At 45.1% G+C, this 19,492-nt stretch overlaps 2 protein-coding genes across 2 annotated transcripts in view; both read left to right on the top strand.

Annotated features, from left to right (window-relative positions):
- Positions 1–16,574, top strand: part of LOC135520260 (uncharacterized) — a 131,847-nt gene extending 115,273 nt beyond the window's left edge. Inside the window, exons 2-4 of the mRNA XM_064945675.1 lie at positions 14,829–16,069; positions 16,156–16,387; positions 16,562–16,574. Coding sequence (XP_064801747.1) covers positions 14,866–16,069; positions 16,156–16,387; positions 16,562–16,574 — 1,449 coding nt within the window. The 5' untranslated portion in view covers positions 14,829–14,865. The remainder of the gene's footprint in view (positions 1–14,828; positions 16,070–16,155; positions 16,388–16,561) is intronic.
- On the top strand, positions 9,055–14,832 carry LOC135521734 (zinc finger protein 271-like). Its single transcript, XM_064947426.1, has 2 exons — positions 9,055–9,611; positions 12,150–14,832. The coding sequence occupies exons 1-2, from the start codon at positions 9,284–9,286 to the stop codon at positions 13,418–13,420; spliced, it is 1,599 nt and encodes a 532-aa protein (XP_064803498.1). The 5' UTR covers positions 9,055–9,283; the 3' UTR covers positions 13,421–14,832.
- Positions 16,575–19,492: the final 2,918 nt, after the last annotated feature.

Here is a 19,492-nt window from a genome sequence, read left to right as displayed (position 1 = left end):
AAGGTGTATTGTAGGGTGACGGGGAGGGAAGATGCTCCCCTGAGGTTTTGTTTGGGGTTTATGTTTAGTTTAATTTAATTAGTTTAATTAAAATATCTTTTTTTGTGTATGTATGTAAATTATGATTTGTAAAGAATGAATGGTACTGATGATAATAAATTATTTTTATAAAACCAGTCAGTTGCGGTCACTTTTGGATTTTCGTTTTTTCTGGTATCGGAAGAGAAAAGAACGAGCGCCATTCTCCTTGCGGAGATGGTGCTAAATACATCATCACGGTCGGTCCCTGGGATTGGGCTGGCTAACACGATTCGTTTTGCTTGGAAGGAAAAGGAGTTGGAGCCGTTAGGACGAGAATCTTTTGGAAGAATTATATTGATGGGGATTCTAAAGCTGACGGTGAAGGACGTGTTTTGTTTCCAAGGCAACTCGTTGGAGGGAGCATACAACGTCGCGCTATATACTGAAGAAAAGCATGATGATATCCTTAGAAGGGCAAGAGCAGTGGGAGGTGAGAGGCCGATGTGCCACTACGAAATATCAAGTCTGGCGAAGAATAACTTTAGGGTTGTGACTGTTAACATGTACAACCCTTACGTTAAGGATGAAGAGGTGAGGGCTTTTCTGGGGAGATACATGGATAACGTTTCCTCAGCTAGGCACCTCAAAGACTCCCTTGGGTTTTGGAATGGGAGGAGAGGTTTCCAGGCCCTCCTCAGGGAGGACCCAAAGGGACATGGTGGATACCTTCATCCTCCTGCTATGTTCTCCCTTGGGGCTGACAGGGGACTTTGTTTTATGCACGTCAGCCCCCATTTTGCAGGCGCTGTATGGCCTATGGACACATTTTTGCCTCGTGCAGCATGAGAAAATGCAGATTTTGTGGATCTGAGGATCACGAGGCGAGGGATTGTGACAAGCCTAAGACATGCCATGGGTGTGGCTCGTCAGCACACCTGTGGCGGGAGTGCCCGGCCCGTCAGAGGTCATATGCGTCTGCGGCTGGGGGGGAGCAGGTGCGGGGGATGGGGGAAGAAGAGGAGGGGAAGGAAACATGCCTCATGACAAGACTACAAGTCCAGAGGGGAAGGCTACAAGGAAGGAAGAGGAGCAAGAAGCGGTGGATGGAAGAGAGAAGGAAACGGAAGGCACGGGAGTAGGAGAACCAGGAAAAGCGGTGGAAGAAGGCAACCGAGTGGAGGAGAATGAGAGAGAAGAAAGTGAGGGAGGAATGTTAGAGAAGAAGACGGTGGAAGAGCAAGTGGACTGGGGTGAAAGTGACATGGTGGAAGAGATGAGGGGTATGGTGGAGGAGCTGGCGGGGGGAGGGGGTGGTATCTCTCCACTGCCGCCATCACCAAAGAAGAGAATGAAGAGGAGGGTGCGATTGGCCGACAGTGAGGGGGAGGGGATGGCCAAGAGAGTGATGGGGGTGGGAGAAACCTCTGGGTTGCTGCTGGTTTCCCAAGACTCTCAACTTCATTTGGGTGGTGACACACCTAACAAGACTCAGGACTGGGTACAGGAGGAGGTGGGGAGTTTTTTGTTTGGGGACTCAGCCTCCCCAATTTTCTTCCAAACCAGCTGCAACGCTGGGGAGGGGGAGGATTGTGGGGGTAGACCCAGGGTGCAGGGCACCCCGAAGCCAAACACTATTCCTGCATCCTGGGATGGTGTGATGGAGGAAGAGGGGGGGATGTCGGGATTACAGATGGTGTTCTCACCGGTAGATATGGAGCAGGGGAGCATCGGGTGAGTCTCCTGTTTTTTTTTTTTTTTCTGTCTGGGTTTAGTATTTGAGTATATTACATGTTTTATTTTATTTTCTTCATGGAGTCTAATTTTACTTTTGTTAGTTTAAATGTAAGAGGTTTAAGAGATATTGTTAAGAGGAGGGTGGTTTTTAGTTATTTGGAGGGTGTGGGTTTTGATTTTTGTTTTTTACAGGAGGTTCACCTGAGCGATGGAGGGGATGTTAGTAGATTTAAGAGGGAGTGGGACAAGGGAGAGTCGGTTTGGGGTGTAGGGGGGGTGCACTCATCTGGGGTAGGGATTTTGTGTGGGCACAGGGAGGTAAAAGTGGAAGATTCCTTTGTTGCAATGCAGGGGAGGGTTATAGGGGTGGATGTCACGATAAGGGAGTGTAAATTTAGATTAGTGGTGGTGTATGGGCCACAGGTGGTGGCAGACAGGAAGGAGATGGTGGACTGTCTGACGCCCCTGTGTGTTACAAATAGGAAATTAGTGATAGGGGGGATTTTAATACAGATTTAGGAAGAGGGGGGATAACAGTGCAGGCGCCATTGCTAGGCTAATGGCTTGCCATGGTCTGGTAGATGGTGGTATGCACACTACTCCGAAAATGGACGGTCCTACATGGCGTAACTCCAGGGGGTTGAGCGGAGGCTCGATTATATTTTTGTACCCAGGTCTTTGGGAAAGTTGTCTGGGCGGCTGTTGCCTGTTTTCTTTTCGGATCACGACGGGGTGCTCCTGCAGGTGGGGTCGTCGGTCTGCCTCTTTGGTAAGGGGTACTGGAAGCTAGATCGGGATGTGCTGGAGGAGCAGGCTTTTGTTGACGGGTTTTATGTTTTCTTTAGGAGGCTTGAGGGTCTCCGGTCCATGTGCGAGGGGGTGTTAGAGTGGTGGGAATTAGTTAAGGTGAGGATTAGGGCTTTTATAATAGGGTATTGCAAGAGGAAAAAAAGGGAGGAGAGGAGGGAGGTGGATCGTATCCAACGGTTAATTGATCTCGAAAACGAGGCAGGCAACCTCGGCGGGTCATTTGACTGGGAGAGATCCTCAACCCTAAAGGTGCAGCTCAGGGAGTTGCAGGAGCAGAAGGCTCGAGTTTTCCTGGAGCGTGCGCATAGCGGCTTTCTAGAACATAATGAGACTTGTTCTGCTATGTTCTTTAAGTCGGTTAGGGCAAGACAGAGTAGGAAGGTAATGCATGGTGTTAGGGAAGAAAATGGTAGTATAGTTAGAGAACCAGAGGATATGGTCAGGGTGACAACTGATCATTTCCAAGGTTTATTTAAGGAAAGGGAAATAGATGTAGAGCAGGGAAATGTGTTTTTAGAACACTTGTCCAGGCGGTTGCCGGAGGACATTAGAGAAGTGATGGAGGCCCAGATTTCACTAGAAGAGGTTGAGAGCGCTCTTAGGAGGATGGGAAAAGGGAAGGTGCCTGGGATGGATGGGCTGCCGGCTGAGTTTTATCTCAAGTTTTGGGGTATACTTGGACCAGTGGTCCTCGAAGTCTTGAAGGCCATCCTTGAGACGGGGGTCCCGGGGGGATCAATGGCTGTTGGTGTGCTGTCACTTTTATATAAGAAGGGGAAGTAACTGACCTTGGCAACTGGCGGCCGTTGACCATGCTGTGTGTAGATTACAAGCTACTTGCAAAGGTTTTAGCAGACCGGTTGCGCACAGCCCTTCCCTACGTTGTTCATGAGGATCAGACGTGCGGGGTAGAGGGCCGCTCTATTAGATGGAACCTACAGTTAATCAGGGACTCCATCGCTTGGGTTGAAGATAGAGGACTGCCTTTTATGGTAGCAGCGCTAGATCAGGTGAAAGCCTTCGATCGCGTGAATAGATCCTTTTTATTCAGAGTGTTAGGTCGATTAGGATTTGGGGAGAAGTTTATAGGATGGATTCGTACATTATATGTCGGAGCGGGGTGCCGAGTTAGTGTAAATAGTCACTTGGGTGACGTTTTTGACCTCTCGTCTGGGGTCAGGCAGGGGTGCCCACTCTCGGCTCTCCTCTTCGTTCTGTACATGGAGCCTCTGGGGGCTGCCATTAGGGCAGACACAGGGGTGTAAGGTCTGCTGATCCCTGGAAGTGGTGGACTGCGTGTTAAGATGACGCAGTACGCCGACGACACTTCCTTGTTGTTGTGCAAGGACTCGTGCCTGACAAGGTCCCTTGCCATCTTTGGGGATTTCACTCGAGCGTCGGGAGCAGTTCTGAACCATGCAAAGTCTTCCGTCAAGTTTTTCGGAAGATGGCGCGGTAGAACGGATGTGCCTGGGGGGTTATCTCTCTGTGAGGGGACCCTGAGGATTCTCGAGGTCCATTTTGAGACCTCCGGCTCTGCGACGCTAAACTGGAACATGTGTATTGCAGTGGTACAGAGGAAGCTAGCAATGTGGAAAGCTAGGTATTTGTCTTTTATGGGCAAAGTCCTGGTCCTAAAGGTGGATGTGTTGCCGTCGCTTTTGTATTTGGCATACATCTACCTATTGCTGGTTTGTCTGAGAAGGCCTCTAGTGAAGCTTGTGTTTCAGTTTATGTGGAGTGGCAGGTATGAGTGGGTTGCCAGGGCACGTATGATCTGTCCCATCGGGGAGGGAGGTAGGGGGGTACCACATTTCCCCCTCAAGCTGGACACAATTTTTGTTTCTTTCTTGTTAACGGAGCTTGCTCAGCCAGTGATACACCCGTCCGGTTACTTCCTGCGGGTGTTTTTCTCGTATCAGGCGAGAAGCATAATGGTGTGGTCTAACACGGGTCCTCGGGCGGAACAACTGCCGTGGCACTTTGGTCATGCGGCCAAGTGGCTGCGTGCGCACCCTGAGGTTGAAGTTGCCCGAGTAGGTTTAGATCATAGGCACCTGTACAAGGAGGTGAGAAAGGCAGAGAGTCCGGCGTCTGTAGTAGGCATCTCGGAAGCGGTCTGGGAGGGAGTGCAGGTGCGGGGTCTGGACAACAGGCTCAAGGACCTGAATTGGTTGAGCCTTCATAAGTGTTTGCCGGTACGTTCCATCTTGTACCGGTATAGTTTAGTGCAATCCCCCACCTGTCCAAGATCCTCTTGTGGCAGGGAGGAGACTGTGCGCCATGTCTTTTGGGACTGTGCCTTTGCCGGATTAGTATGGGTTAGGGCACGGGTGTTGTTAGGTTTGGTAAAGGGGATTTTGTATTGATGTGGGCCGGTTAGAGAGGGGTGTAGGGAGAGTGAGAGGGACGGATAGGGACAGGTTTCTGCTCTGGCTTCTCATGAGTCTCTTTAAACGGGGGCTGTGGGAAGCAAGGCTGAACATGGAGAAGACAGGGAGAGATTGGGGGGTGGACGGGATAGTGAGGAGAGTGGAAGGAGATTTGAGGGGGAGGATGAAGAGGGAGGAGAGGAAGCGGGGGCAGCATGCTGCCCGGGAGAGGTGGAAGGGGGGTTTAGGGCTGGGTGTCATTTAGATTTGTAAGAGGATAGATTAGGGACGGGGAGATAGGGAAAGGTATTTTGTAGGGTGACGGGGAGGGAAGATGCTCCCCTGAGGTTTTGTCTGGGGTTTATGTTTAGTTTAATTTAATTAGTTTAATTAAAAATACCATTATTTGTGTATGTATGTAAATTATGATTTGTAAAGAATGAATGGTATTGAAGATAATAAATTAATTTTTATTAAAAAAAAAATAGGCTGTACTTAGGTTTCACGTTCCGTTTTGTTGTTTTGTATTTTTCTGAGTATTTTCATGTAATCGTCATTTGTTTCATTAAAGAAACGAGTAACCAACACGCTGCATTTCGGTCCGACTCTCTTGCGACAAACGAAGAACGCCGTTACACAGTTAATCTAGCCTGTATGTCATAATATAATAAATGCAGCAGATCTAGCTGGTCTGCCGTAATAGAATAGAGACAGTTTATCTAGCTGGTATGCCATCATATAATAGAGACAATAGATCTAGGTGGTCTTTCATAATATAATAAAGACAGTACATTTAGCTGGTCTGTCGTAATATAATAAAGACAGTCGATGTAGCTGGGCTGTCATAATATAAAATGTACATTATATCTAGCTGGTCCGGCATAATATAGTATAGACAGTAGATAAAGATGGTATGTCAAAGGGTTATAGAGACAGTTGATGTATCTGGTCTGTCATATTACAGAAGAGTCAGTAGATCTAGTTTGTCTGTCATAATATAATAGAGACAGTAGATCTCTGGTCTGTCATAATATAAAACGTACAGTAGATCTAGCTGGTCTGTCATATTATATAAAAAAGACAGTCGATGTCGCTGGTCTGTGATAATACAAAAGAGATAATAGATCTTGCTTGTCTGTCATAATATAGTAGAGACAGATCTAGCTGCTCTGTCATAATATAATAGAGTAGATATTGCTGGTCTGTCATAGTATAATAGATACAGTAGATCTAGCTGGTCTGTCATAATATAGTAGAGACAGTAGATCTAGCTGTTCTGCCAAAATATAATAGAGATAATAGATTTAGCTGGTCTGTCATGATATAATTGAGAAAGAAGACATAGCTTGTCTCTCATAATATAAATGAGACTGTAGATCTCGCTGATCTGTCATAATATAAGAGAGACAGTAAATCTAGCTGGTCTTCCATAGTATAATAGAGTCAGTAGATCAAGCTGGTCTGTCATAATATAAATGAGACAGAAGATCTAGCAGGTCTATCATAATATATTAGAGACAGTAGATGGTCTGTCATAATATAGTAGAGACAGTAGATCTAGCTGGTCTGTCATGATATACTAGAGACAGTAGATAGAGATGGTCTTCGTAATATAATTGAGCCAGTAGATTTAGCTGGTCTTTCAAAATATAATAGAGACAGTAAATCTAGCTGGTCGTTCGTAGTATAATAGAGACAGTAGATCTAGCTGGTCTGTCAAAATATAGTAGATCTAGCTTGTCTGTCATAATATAATAGGGACTGTAGATCTATCTGGTCTGTCATAATATAATAGGGACATTAGGTCTTGCTGGTCTGTCATAATATAATAGAGACAGTAGATCTAGATGGTCTGTCAGAATATAGTAGAGACAGTAGATATAGCTGGTCTGTCATAATATAATAGATACAGTAGATCTTGCTGGTCTGTCATAATATAATTGAGACAGTAGATTTAGCTGGTCTGTCATAATATAGTAGATACAGTAGATCTGGCTGGTCTGTCGTAATATAATAAAGACAGTCGATGTATCTGGACTGTAGTAATATAGTAGAGACAGTAGATCTAGCTTGTCTGTCATAATGTAATAGAGACAGTAGATCTTGCTGGTCTGTCTAACAATGACTCAATAATCCTTCTGGGAATGTTATGACATCATAAAGTTATGGGAGGAGTTAGAATGTTGGCTGTCAGAAGTACAATTGTACAATGTAAAATGACTTTTAATCCGTCTGTCTGTATATTTCAAGATATGGCATATGATGATGCAATGAGATACCCGAAGGTTGGATGATACTTTTCTAATCTTAAATATTATACTTAAAACCTGGAAATCAGCCAATCATCTGTTGTTAATTCAATAGAATGGTAAAATGCTTTATTATCTAAAAGTTGAAAGTGAGTGTGCGACGGAGAGAAATAAAATGGTGCTGATGCAGGCGCTTGAGATGGAGGTGTGTTCTAGTGGGTCTGTGCAGGTGTGATGTAGTTAATGAAGATGGGGGTGTGGTCTAGTGGGTCTGGGCAGGTGTGATGTAGTTAATGGAGATGGGGCTGTGTTCTAGTGGGTCTGGGCAGGTGTGATGAAGTTAATGGAGATGGAGGTGTTTTTAATGTTTGCAAGCTTAAGCTAGATATCGACCTACTGTGATCTTCCTGGTCCCGTCTCTCAAGTCAGTGAGTCAACACAGGAAGGTGCATGGATAGTTCATGTATTTCCAAAGCTGCAATGATGGGACACATACAGTATGGATGGATGATCAGTAGTGACAGGATATAAATAGCACTCCCACAGCAATTCTCCATAAATCTGCCCTATAATATACTGACAAAAAAACAGTTGAAATGTCTATCAAAGTTATTGTGATCGTATAGTGGATTTAACAATTTCTACTAATTCATAATTTACCATAATAAAAATAAATACATTATTTCCATGTGTCTCATATTCACTTCATCAGAATATACTGTCATCCATTATAGTATCAAAAATTATCAAATTAACTTGAAAGATTACTCAATGTCCACCTCTGGTGGCGAATAAGTATAATACACATAAACTTACAAAACCGGGCAAATAAACTGGCTGGTGATCATGAGTTTATAAAACATATACTTTATACATTTGTAATAAATTACCTGCATTGATGAGACACACGGTGTGGATGAACGATCAGTAGTCAACAGGGTAAAGAAGATGCATTTTCCAGTTTGCTACCAACTTGAGAGGGAACTTTAGCATAAAACCCACATGGAAATCTGAGATTCGGCAAGAAACATATAAAGAGAGGTTTATTTGACGCCAAACCAACAACAGTAGTTACTCAAACATAAATTGCTAATGTATGATTTAAAAGTTGAATTTTATGATGTAATGTCAACTTTATACATTTCTATCCCAGGACCAGTCAATTTTCAAATTCTCCAAAAATCTGATGTGCAGGTGAATCCCATACCTTTATCACTGAGTGTATTACACTGAGTGTAATGTAAACACACGAGAAGCACAGCAGTCTAAGGTACGGCATCTCAGTGCTAGGGGCGTCACTACAGCCCCTTGTTCAAAACCAGGCTGTATCATAACAAGCCGTGATTTGGAGTCGCATAGGGCAGCGTAGAATTGGCCCAGCAACGTCTCTGGGTTAGGGTTTGGCAGGGGCAGGCCGTCAATGTAAATAAGAATTTGTTCTTAACTGATTTGCCTAGTTAAATAAAGGTTAAATATATTTAAAAAATGTAACTTCATTACACTGTTACACTGGCATACAACTCATTAGCAGAGTTGATCATCCATATGACGTGAGGAAATACAGCATTGTGGGTAGTTTGGAAGAGTTCACAAAATAAATTAATAAATATGTAATAACGCAAAAACATAACTGTTTGTACTTATAGGTAATCACATCGTGTCTACAACTAGCGTACTAAGTCTTTAACCACACTGTATTGTTACACTGGTGAGTAAAAACTCATGCTTTCTACACTTTAACTTGTTATCTGAAGATAAAATATACATTTTACTCAACTGCGTTACCCACTCCAGTCAGCAGATGGCAGTCGGCGAATTTAAGGCGATGCTGTTGGTGTGACGTATAATCTAATGGACGGGACGCTTCTTTCAACAGCTTTCAGAAGCAATAATAGTTAGTCTGACACCTCGGTAGCTTGCTAGACAAAAAAGCTGAACCAATAAAGCTCTTTAAACGCTTTCGTGTTTATTAGCTGCTGTTTAAACCCACGTTTGTCGTCTAGTTAGTTATCCGATTTGATTTCATATTTACGGTATTGTTATTAGTCAGCGAGCGGTCTGGTTACGTTAGCATTAGCCTAGCTAACATCTCCGACCATGCGGTCACTAAGCTGCTATCCTGCTAAAGAAGAGGGAGATATCACAGTAAAACAAGAAGTAGAGGATGAGGCCTTTACTGTAAAAGAAGAGGAAGACGCGTTCAGAGTGTTAGAGGAGGATGTTAAAGTAAAAGAAGAGGATTGTGCAGTTTATGGCGTGAAAGAGGAGGAGGAGATGACTCTTACATCGAAAAAGGAGGAGGAAGAAGAGGATGAAACTGGATATCTGGGCCCTGTTTCCCAAACGCATCTTAAGGCATCCAATGGTTCTAACGATGAATTTAGCCATAAGATGGTTTTGAGAAACCGTTCCCTGATTAACACTAGTAAGTACTGTCTTAAAAACAAGAGGCACAAACTCTGCAGTTGAGCTGATGTTAAGTGTTAAAGCAGAAATCTGCAATTGCTACATCCATATTGTGACTTTTAAATTATTTATTTATAGACATTGATTCTTGAAGAATATAACACATATAACACATGCCTCATGCGCTTAGTTCAACTGTTGTACCCCATCAGAACCCCAAATAAGCTTTTTTACTATAATGTTTAGAAACAATGTAAATCAACACTCAAATCGCCTCAACATGGTTAAAACTATAATGTTGATATCATGGATGGTCAGTCCTTGCATCCATAGGTCTGTCTGTCTGTAGTTACATTTCTCCAACCCCATAATAATTTTATTTCCAAAACAGTGGTGGAATGACAGATTTGTTATTGTTTGAACTGCAGATTGCTGGGTTGTGTGGGTTTTTTAAACAGCAACAAAATGGCTGCCCAGAGACCTGGTTTGGTAAACAGCTGAGGGATGGAGAAAGGAGAAGTGTAACCACTCAAATTCATAGAGAATTATATTTTAGAAACCGTAACCCAACGCCTAGCGACCTCGTCACGAACTTCAGACGCCACATGGCGTAACAGTTATAAGGTGTTGGCTTGACAGTCGCTAGATCCAGGTTTTAGTTCAGCTCAGGGCTACCCCCTGAATTCACTACACTATGAATACAAGGACTGGCCATCCGTGATGTCATAATGATAATTTAACCAGGTTTCTAGGCTATATAGTATATTCTAGAATTCATCCATGAGGTCATAATGATAGTTTAACCAGATTTCTAGGCTATATAGTATATTCTAGAATTCATCCATGAGGTCATAATGATAGTTTAACCAGATTTCTAGGCTATATAGTATATTCTAGAATTCATCCATGAGGTCATAATGATAGTTTAACCAGATTTCTAGGCTATCTAGTATATTCTAGAATTGCCAGTGGTAGATTTCCTGTGGGGGTCAAATTATTAGAGCTGTTGATAAGTCATTGTATCATATTCAGCCCCCCAAAATGTCATGCCCTTACAATAAAGGCAAGACATACCTAGATTCAATTACATTCATGAATTGGTTTGAAACCTTTGTTTTAAACCCTTCTCAAAGTTGGCGCCTTGACGGATTTGTAAAAAATGTTTTGTCATGAAACACCATTTTTTATTTATTTAAATGTAACCTTTATTTAACTAGGCAAGTCAGTTAATAACATATTCCTATTTACAATGCCTGCCTACCCTGGATGACGCTGGGCCAATTGTGCGCCGCCCTATTGGACTCCCATTCACAGCCTTTTGTGATACAGCCTGGATTTGAACCAGTGTGTCTGTAGTGATACCTCAAGCACTGAGATGCGTGTGTTTGCTGTGCCACTCGGGAGCCCCAGAATCATGTTCCAGTGCTGTCCCCAACTAAAATACATGTACAAGATGTATTTGGTTGACCACTGGGACCTGTTTTGTTCTTGTCAGCTGGCCCTCACTACAAACTCGTTGCCAAACCCACTGGCTCCAGGTCATCTATAAGTCTTTGCTAGGTAAAGTCCCCCCTTATCTCAGCTCGCTGGTCAGCATAGCAATACCTCCTCTGGCCACCTTTCCTTCCAGTTCTCTGCTGCCAATGACTGGAAGGAATTGCAAAATTAGCTGAAGTTGGAGACATATATCTCCCTCACTAACTTTAAGCATCAGCTATCTGAGCAGCTTATCGATTGCTGCAGCTGTACACAGCCCATCTGTAAATAGCCCATCCTACTGCCTACCTCATCCCCATGTTTTTATTTACTTTTGTTGCTCTTTTGCACACCAGTATTTCTACTTGCACATCATCTGCACATCTATCACTCCAGTGTTAATTTGCTAAATTGTAATTACTTTGCTACTAAGGCCTATTCATTGTCGTGCCTCCTTACTCCATTTGCACACACTGTATATAGATTTTTCTATTGTGTTATTGACTGTGCATTTTGTTTATCCCACGTGTATCTCTGTTTTTGTCGCACTGCTTTGCTTTATCTTGGCCAGATCTTAGTTGTAAATGAGAACTTGTTCTCAACTGGCCTACCTGGTTAAATAAAGGTGAAATACAAAAAGTCAACTTTATTGACAACACCCAAATGGATACTGTCATTAACGCTGTTCTTCAATAGTTACACACAATTCTTAATACTATAGCAGGGAGGAGTTTAGCAGGGAGGAGTTTCTGCAATCAAATTGCACTCGTGCTGCAATTTTGGCAAACACATAAAGGGGCCTATATTGGAGGCCAAAAGTAATCTTGCACACTGCTTAGAGTTTCAACAACACGAATAACTTATTTCTAGTCTACAATCATCCATGTTACTACCTATGTGAAAACAATACAAAATATGACTGTTCTTGCTCATTTTAAGAAAATTGTTAAATAATCTGAACATTCATTACAGACGCCAACAGCAAAGCCATGATGTTGTACAACAATTGACATCACCTTTTACAGTGGCTTACCGCTGTTGTGGGCCTTCAAACATCTGTCTGACTTTGTTGTTCACACAGGAGAGATACGGGACTATCGTGGATCCTCTGGGGAGCCTCAACAACTTCATGATGCTGACGAGGCAAAGAGTCTCTCCAGATCAGAACACCTCAATAAACACCTGCAGAGATCCACGGGGAAGAGAACTCACTGCTTCTCTGACTGTGGGAACAGATTCACCTCATCAGACATTAACATTCATCAGAGAGTCCACACAGGAGAGAAACCTTATAGCTGTGGTCAATGTGGGAAGAGGTTTACTCAGTCAACCGGCCTGATATCACACCAGAGAATACACACCGGAGATAAACCTTATAGCTGTGTTCAATGTGGCCATCTGACATCACACAAGAGAACACACACAGAAGAGAAACGATATAGCTGTGATCAGTGTGGGAAGAGTTTTACTGAGTCTGGGGCTGTGACTAATCACCAGAGAACACACACAGGAGAGAAATCTTATAGGTGTGATCAATGTGGGAAGAGTTTTGCTACATCTGGTCGTCTGACTTTACACCAGAGGATACACACAGGAGAGAAATCTTATAGCTGTGATCAATGTGGGAAGAGATTTGCTGCATCAAGCTATCTGACTCTACACCAGAGAACACACACAGGAGAGAAACCTTATGCCTGTGATCAATGTGGGAAGAGTTTTACTCAGTCAACCAACCTGATATCACACCAGAGAACACACACAGGAGAGAAACCTTATGGCTGTGATCAATGTGGGAAGAGTTTTACTCAGTCAACAAACCTGATATCACACCAGAGAATGCACACCGGAGAGAAACCTTATAGCTGTGGTCAATGTGGAAAGAGTTTTACTACATCTAGCTATCTGACTCTACACCAGAGAATACACACAGGAGAGAAACCTTATGGCTGTGGTCAATGTGGAAAGAGTTTTGCTACATCTAGCTATCTGACTCTACACCAGAGAATACACACAGGAGAGAAACCTTATAGCTGTGTTCAATGTGAGAAGAGTTTTGGTCGATCTGGCCATCTGACATCACACCAGAGAACACACACAGGAGAGAAACCATATAGCTGTGATCAGTGTGGGAAGAGTTTTACTGAGTCTGGGGGTCTGACTAAACACCAGAGAACACACACAGGAAATAAACCTTATAGCTGTGATGAATGTGGAAAGAGTTTTACTACATCGACCCATCTTATTACACACCAGAGAACACACACAGGAGAGAAACCTCATAGCTGTGATCAATGTGACAAGAGATACTCTGATAAAAGACATCTGATCAAACATCAGAAAAAACATACATGAGGGAGTTGTTTCATGATATCAATTAAATAACCCACTGAGCAAAATGTAATTGAAAAGAGGTTGAAAATAAGACTAAGTCCGAAGTCCAATATACATTCTGTTGAAATTGAAAGTTGAGAAGATGTTTTTCTGGTCATTTAACTTAATTTTAATGTACTTGCAGCCTATACACATGGACGCAGAATAATAAATTAGTCTATAATCAATATTAATAACAATCTTACATCACTCCAGTATTTCTTGACAACATTCAAGTGCTAATTGTCTTTATTCCACTACTGAAGAGAAGCATGACTCAAATCTCCTACTCATATTTCAAACATTCAGCCTGACAAAATATACATGTTTTATTATTCCATGCCTCACCACTAAGTGAATTATTCCCAATATATATTAACAAAGGAGTGTACATTTGGTTTTGATAATTCATATTTCCAATTCATGTAACATTTAGTAATCATCATTATTTATGCAACCAACTGACACTTTTTGGCTACAATTATATTGACATACTTGCCCTGCTTTTAAAATATCAGAGTTAATTCTCAGATGTGCCAACCCAAATGTACTATAGCATGACATTGGGGACCCGGCCCTGATCCAACAACATGCCTATCTTGTGAACCCTGAAAAGAGAGAGAAGCTCTGTAGTGAGGTGGAAAGTTACTACGGATATTGCAGGAGTTTCCTCTTGAAATCAGACATGTCCGTGGTAAGGACAACTTGGTTGCTGATTATTGTCTCAAGGTTGGGAAGTCAAAAATAGTGTTTTTCATTTAACCAGTACCATGGATCACAATTTATTTTGACACGTTTTTCCGTGTTGGAGATGAGTTTTATCTCTTATTCTTTTCTGTATTTTGTTGAAACTGAACTGTTGGTGAGGGGGTCGTAAGTAAGCATTTCACTGTAAGGTCTACACCTGTTGTATTCAGCACATGTGATTTGAGTTTATTTTGGGTTCCTTCCAAGGGGACGATAGTTCTAGAAGCTAGTGAGTTTTAGGATTCTATTCAACAAAAAAGGAGAAAAGATACGATTGTATAATATTATTTAGAAATGCGTGTTTTTTCCTTGTTTTTAGTTGTTGACAGCCAGTAGACACCATGTTGATATTGATGAAAGTAAAGCATTGTAGTTGATTATAATGTGAAATGGAAGTTGTTTTCTTGTCAGTTGTTCAACTGAAATGTGTCAAAGGCACACCGATTGGTGTCACCCCGTTAGTCAGTATGTGTTACACCTGTGCTGGCTTGTCCATCTCGTTAGTGGGAAGGTGTTTCACCTGAGCTGGTCCAAGTTCTATTTAAGAGTGTCTGGCCCAGTGCTCCAGTTGTCTTGATAGATGTGGAGAGGCAGCACCTTTCGTTGCGCCACCTTTTTGGTTTAAAGATGTTTTTCATTTCAGGTTGAAGCTTCTTTCTGAAGAGAGCTTATTTTTTTAAATGAATCAATACAAGCAAACAAGATCTTTTCCGGGGATTGGTATGGCAAATACCTTACGATTTGCCTGGACTGAAAAGGAGATGGAGCCGTGGAGTAGAGAGACATTTGGAAGGACCATTTTGATGGGATGCCTCAGGATAGAGGTGAAGGAAGTGCTCTGCCTTCAAGGGAACCCGAATGAGAAGGCTTTCGATGTGACGTTTCACAAAGAAGAAAAACATGACAAAGTAATGAAGATGGCAAAGGAAGCGGAGAAAACGGGACTCCTGTGCCATTATGCGGTGACCAGCCTGGCGAAGAACAACTTCAGAGTGGTCACCGTAACCATGTACAATCCGCATGTGAAAGATGAAGAGGTGAGGGCCTTTCTGGGGAGGTACATGGACAATGTCTCCTCAGCGAGGTACCTCAGGGACTCCCTGGGTTTCTGGAACGGAAAGAGAGGTTTCCAGGCGTTACTCAGGGAGTCCCCGAAGAGTGTGGATGGCTACCTCCATCCTCCGGCGATGTTCTCCCTGGGGGCTGACAGGGGAACACTATACTATGCACGTCAGCCCCCGTTCTGCAGGCGTTGTATGGCCTATGGCCATATCCTGGCCTCGTGCAGCGCCAAGAGGTGTCGATTTTGTGGGTCGGAAGAGCACGAGGCCAAGGAATGTGACGAGCCCAAGGCTTGCCACGGGTGTGGCTCAAGAGCACACCTGTGGCGTGATTGCCCGGCTCGTCACAGGTCATACGCGTCTGCAGCCGGGGGGGGAGCGGGGGATGGGGGGAGGAAAGAGAGGACGCATGCGGATTGTACGGATGGCACAGGGGAAAGGACGGAGAAGGATGAAGAAGGGAAGAAGGAAGAGGCGAGAAGAAAGAGGGGAGAAGATGGAAAGAAGGAAAAAGAAGGAGAGATTAAAAAGAAGGTGGAAGAACGTGGAGGAGCAGAGAAGAGGGAGAAGGGGACAGTGGTACGAGAAGGAGTGGAAGAGGGAACGGGGACAGTGACGGAGAAGGAGGGAGGAGTGGAGGTGGGAGGGGAGGGGGAGATGGGGGAAGGATTGGGGGACAGCCTGCCAGGTTTCCTCGAGGTCGAAATGAGGGATTTGGTGGAGGATTTAGCGGGGATGGGACGTTGTGTCTCCCTGCTACCTCCTTCACCAAAGAAGAAAGGGATGAAGAGGGGGAGCTTGGCAAGAAGCGAGAGGGAGGGGGGTGTGGAAGGGGGGGGGTGGCTAAGAGAGTGGCGGGGGGGGAGGGTATTTTGTCCTCCCGGTTTGCCTCAGCCCCTTGCATTTTAGTGGATGACTCCAGTGAGGGGTCGGTGGGCTGTTTGCTAGAGGGATCCCAACTCCTGTTTGAGGAGATGGGGTCCTCTACATGCACCCCTGAGGCAAACAGGGAGGGGGGGGTGGTGGGTGGGGAGGGAGGACCCAACACACTGCCTGGGTCATGGGTTGGGATGGAGGACGGGGGGGCGTCAGGAGTGGAGAGGACGTCCCCGCCGGTGGAGATGGACCAGGGGAGCATCGGGTGAGTCTCCTGGTTTTTTTCTTTGGTTTTTGGGGTTTATTTGTTGAAAAAAATTAAATGAATAGTTCTGTTTCTTTTTTTAGTCTAAATGTTAGGGGGTTAAGGGATAATGTTAAAAGGAGGGCGGTTTTTTGTTATTTAGAGGGTGTGGGGTTTGATTTCTGTTTTTTACAGGAGGTTCACCTGAGGGATGGTGGGGATGTGTGTAGATTTAGGAGGGAGTGGAATAAGGGGAATCTTTTTGGGGCATAGGAGGGGTGCACTCAACAGGAGTAGGGATTCTGTGTGGGAACAGAGAGGTTAAGGTAGAGAACACTTTTGTTATAATGCAGGGTAGAGTATTGGGGATAGATGTTAAGTATAGAGAAGCTAGATGGCGGCAGACAGGAGGGAGATGGTGGACTGTCTGGCGCCCCTGTGTGTTACAAACAGGCACTTGGTGATAGGAGGGGATTTTAATATAGATTTAGGGGTAGGTGGTGATAGTAGTGCAGGAGCCATCACCGGGCTAATGGCTTGCCATGGTCTGGTTGATGGTGGCCTGCACACTACTCCGGCAATGGTCGGTCCTACATGGCGCAACTCCAGGGGGGTTGCGCGGAGGCTCGACTACATTTTTGTATCCAGGTTTTTGGTTCAGTTGTCTGGGCGGCTGGTGCCTGTTTTCTTCACGGATCACGACGGGGTGTTTCTGCAGGTGGGGTCGCCAGTCTGCCTCTTCGGTAGGGGGTACTGGAAGTTAGATCGGGATATACTGGAGGAGCAGGCTTTCGTTGACGCATTTTTTTTGTTTCTTTCGGAGGCTTGACGGCCTCCGGTCCATGTGCGAGGGGGTGTTAGAGTGGTGGGATTTAGTTAAGGTGAGGATTAGTGCTTTTATAATGGGATATTGTAGGAGGAAAAAAAGGGAGGAAAGGAGGGAGGTGGATCGTATCCAAAGGTTAATTGAACTCGAGTACGAGGCAGGCAACCTCGGCGGGTCGATTGACTGGGAGAGATCTGCAACCCTAAAGGCGCAGCTCAGGGAGCTGCAGGAGCAGAAGGCTCAAGCTTTCCTGGAGCGTGCGCATAGTGGCTTTCTAGAACATAATGAGACTTGTTCTGCTATGTTCTTTAAGTCGGTTAGGGCCAGGCAGAGTAGGAAGGTAATGCATGGCGTTAGAAAAGAAGATGGTAGTATAGTTAGAAAACCAGAGGAAATGGTCAGGGAGACAACTGATCATTTCCGAGGGTTTTTTAAAGAAAGGGAGATAGATGTAGAGCAGGGAAACGTGTTTTTAGAACACTTGTCCCGGCGGCTGCCGGAGGACATTAGAGACGTGATGGAGGCCCAGATCTCACTAGAAGAGGTTGAGAGCGCTCTTAGGAGGATGCGAAAAGGAAAGGTGCCTGGGATGAATGGGCTGCCGGCTGAGTTTTACCTCAAGTTTTGGGGTATACTTGGTCCAGTGGTCCTCGAAGTCTTGAAGGCCATCCTTGAGACGGGGGTCCCGGGGGGATCAATGGCTGTTGGTGTGCTGTCACTTCTTTATAAGAAGGGGGAAGCAACTGACCTTGGCAACTGGCGGCCGTTGACCATGCTGTGTGTAGACTACAAGATTCTTGCAAAGGTTTTAGCAGACCGGTTGCGCACAGCCCTTCCCTACGTCGTCCATGAGGATCAGACGTGCGGGGTAGAGGGCCGCTCAATAAGATGGAACCTACAGTTGATCAGGGACTCCATCGCCTGGGTTTAAGATAGAGGGCTGCCTTTAATGGTAGCAGCGCTAGATCAGGCGAAAGCCTTTGATCGCGTGAATAGATCTTTTCTATTCAGGGTGTTAGGTAGATTAGGATTTGGGGAGAAGTTTATAGGATGGATCCGTACATTATATGTCGGAGCGGGGTGTCGAGTTAGTGTAAATAGTCACTTAGGTGACGTTTTTGACCTCTCGTCTGGGGTCAGGCAGGGATGCCCACTCTCGGCCCTCCTCTTCGTACTGTACATGGAGCCTCTGGGGGCTGCCATTAGGGCAGACACAGGGGTGGAGGGCTTGTTGATCCCTGGGAGCGGTGGGCTGCGTGTTAAGATGACGCAGTACGCCGACGACACTTTCTTGCTGTTATGTAAGGACTCGTGCCTGACAAGGTCCCTTGCCATCATTGGGGATTTCACCCAAGCGTCGGGGCCAGTTCTGAATCATGCAAAATCTTCCGTTATGTATTTCGGAAGATGGCGCGGTAGGACGGATGTGCCCGGGGGGGTTATCTCTCTGTGAAGGGGCCCTGAGGATTCTCGGGGTCCATTTTGAGACCTCTGGCTCAGTGACTCTAAACTGGAACATGCGTATCGCAGTGGTACAGAGGAAGCTAGCAATGTGGAAGGCTAGTTATTTGTCTTTTATCGGCAAAGTCCTGGTCCTAAAGGTGGATGTGTTGCCGTCTCTTTTGTATTTGGCATACATCTACCCATTGCCGGCTTGTCTGAGAAGGCCTCTAGTGAGGCTTGTGTTTCAGTTTATGTGGAGTGGCAGGTGCGAGTGGGTCGCCAGGGCACGCATGATCTGTCCCATCGGGGAGGGAGGTAGGGGGGTACCACATTTCCCCCTCAAGCTGGACTCAATTTTTGTTTCTTTCTTGTTAACGGAGCTTGCTCAGCCAGTGATACACCCGTCCGGTTACCTCCTGCGGGTGTTCTTCTCGTACCAGGCGAGAAGCGTAATGGTGTGGTCTAACGCTGGTCCTCGGGCGGAACAGCAGGCGTGGCACTTTGGCCATGCGGCAAAGTGGCTGCGTGCGCACCCCGAGGTTGAAGTTGCCCGAGTAGGTTTAGATCACAGGCACCTGTACGAAGAGGTCAGGCAGGCAGGGAGTCCTGCGCCTGTAGCGGGCATCTCGTCAGTGGTCTGGGAGGGAGTGCAGGCGCGGGGCCTGGACAACAGGCTCAAGGACCTGAATTGGTTGGGCCTCCATAAGTGCTTGCCGGTACTTTCCATCTTGTACCGGTATAGTGTCCAAGATCTGCTTGTGGCAGGGAGGAGACTGTGCGCCATGCCTTCTGGGACTGTGCCGGATTTTGTTTTGACATGGGCTAGGCTAGAGAGAGGCGTAGGGAGAGCAAAGGGA

Source organism: Oncorhynchus masou, chromosome 4 (genome assembly GCF_036934945.1).
Source record: "Oncorhynchus masou masou isolate Uvic2021 chromosome 4, UVic_Omas_1.1, whole genome shotgun sequence".
Lineage (NCBI taxonomy): Eukaryota > Metazoa > Chordata > Actinopteri > Salmoniformes > Salmonidae > Oncorhynchus > Oncorhynchus masou.
The sequence above is the reverse complement of the archived record's forward strand: the minus strand, read 5'-3'. Positions and strand labels throughout refer to the sequence as shown.

What these genes read in the sequence shown, in the direction of transcription:
- LOC135521734 (XM_064947426.1), top strand. Translation starts at nt 9,284, where the DNA reads ATGCGGTCACTAAGCTGCTATCCTGCTAAAGAAGAGGGAGATATCACA. An exon ending in CCGTTCCCTGATTAACACTA is followed by an intron (nt 9,612 to 12,149) that starts GTAAGTACTGTC and finishes TTGTTCACACAG; the next exon opens with GAGAGATACGGGACTATCGT.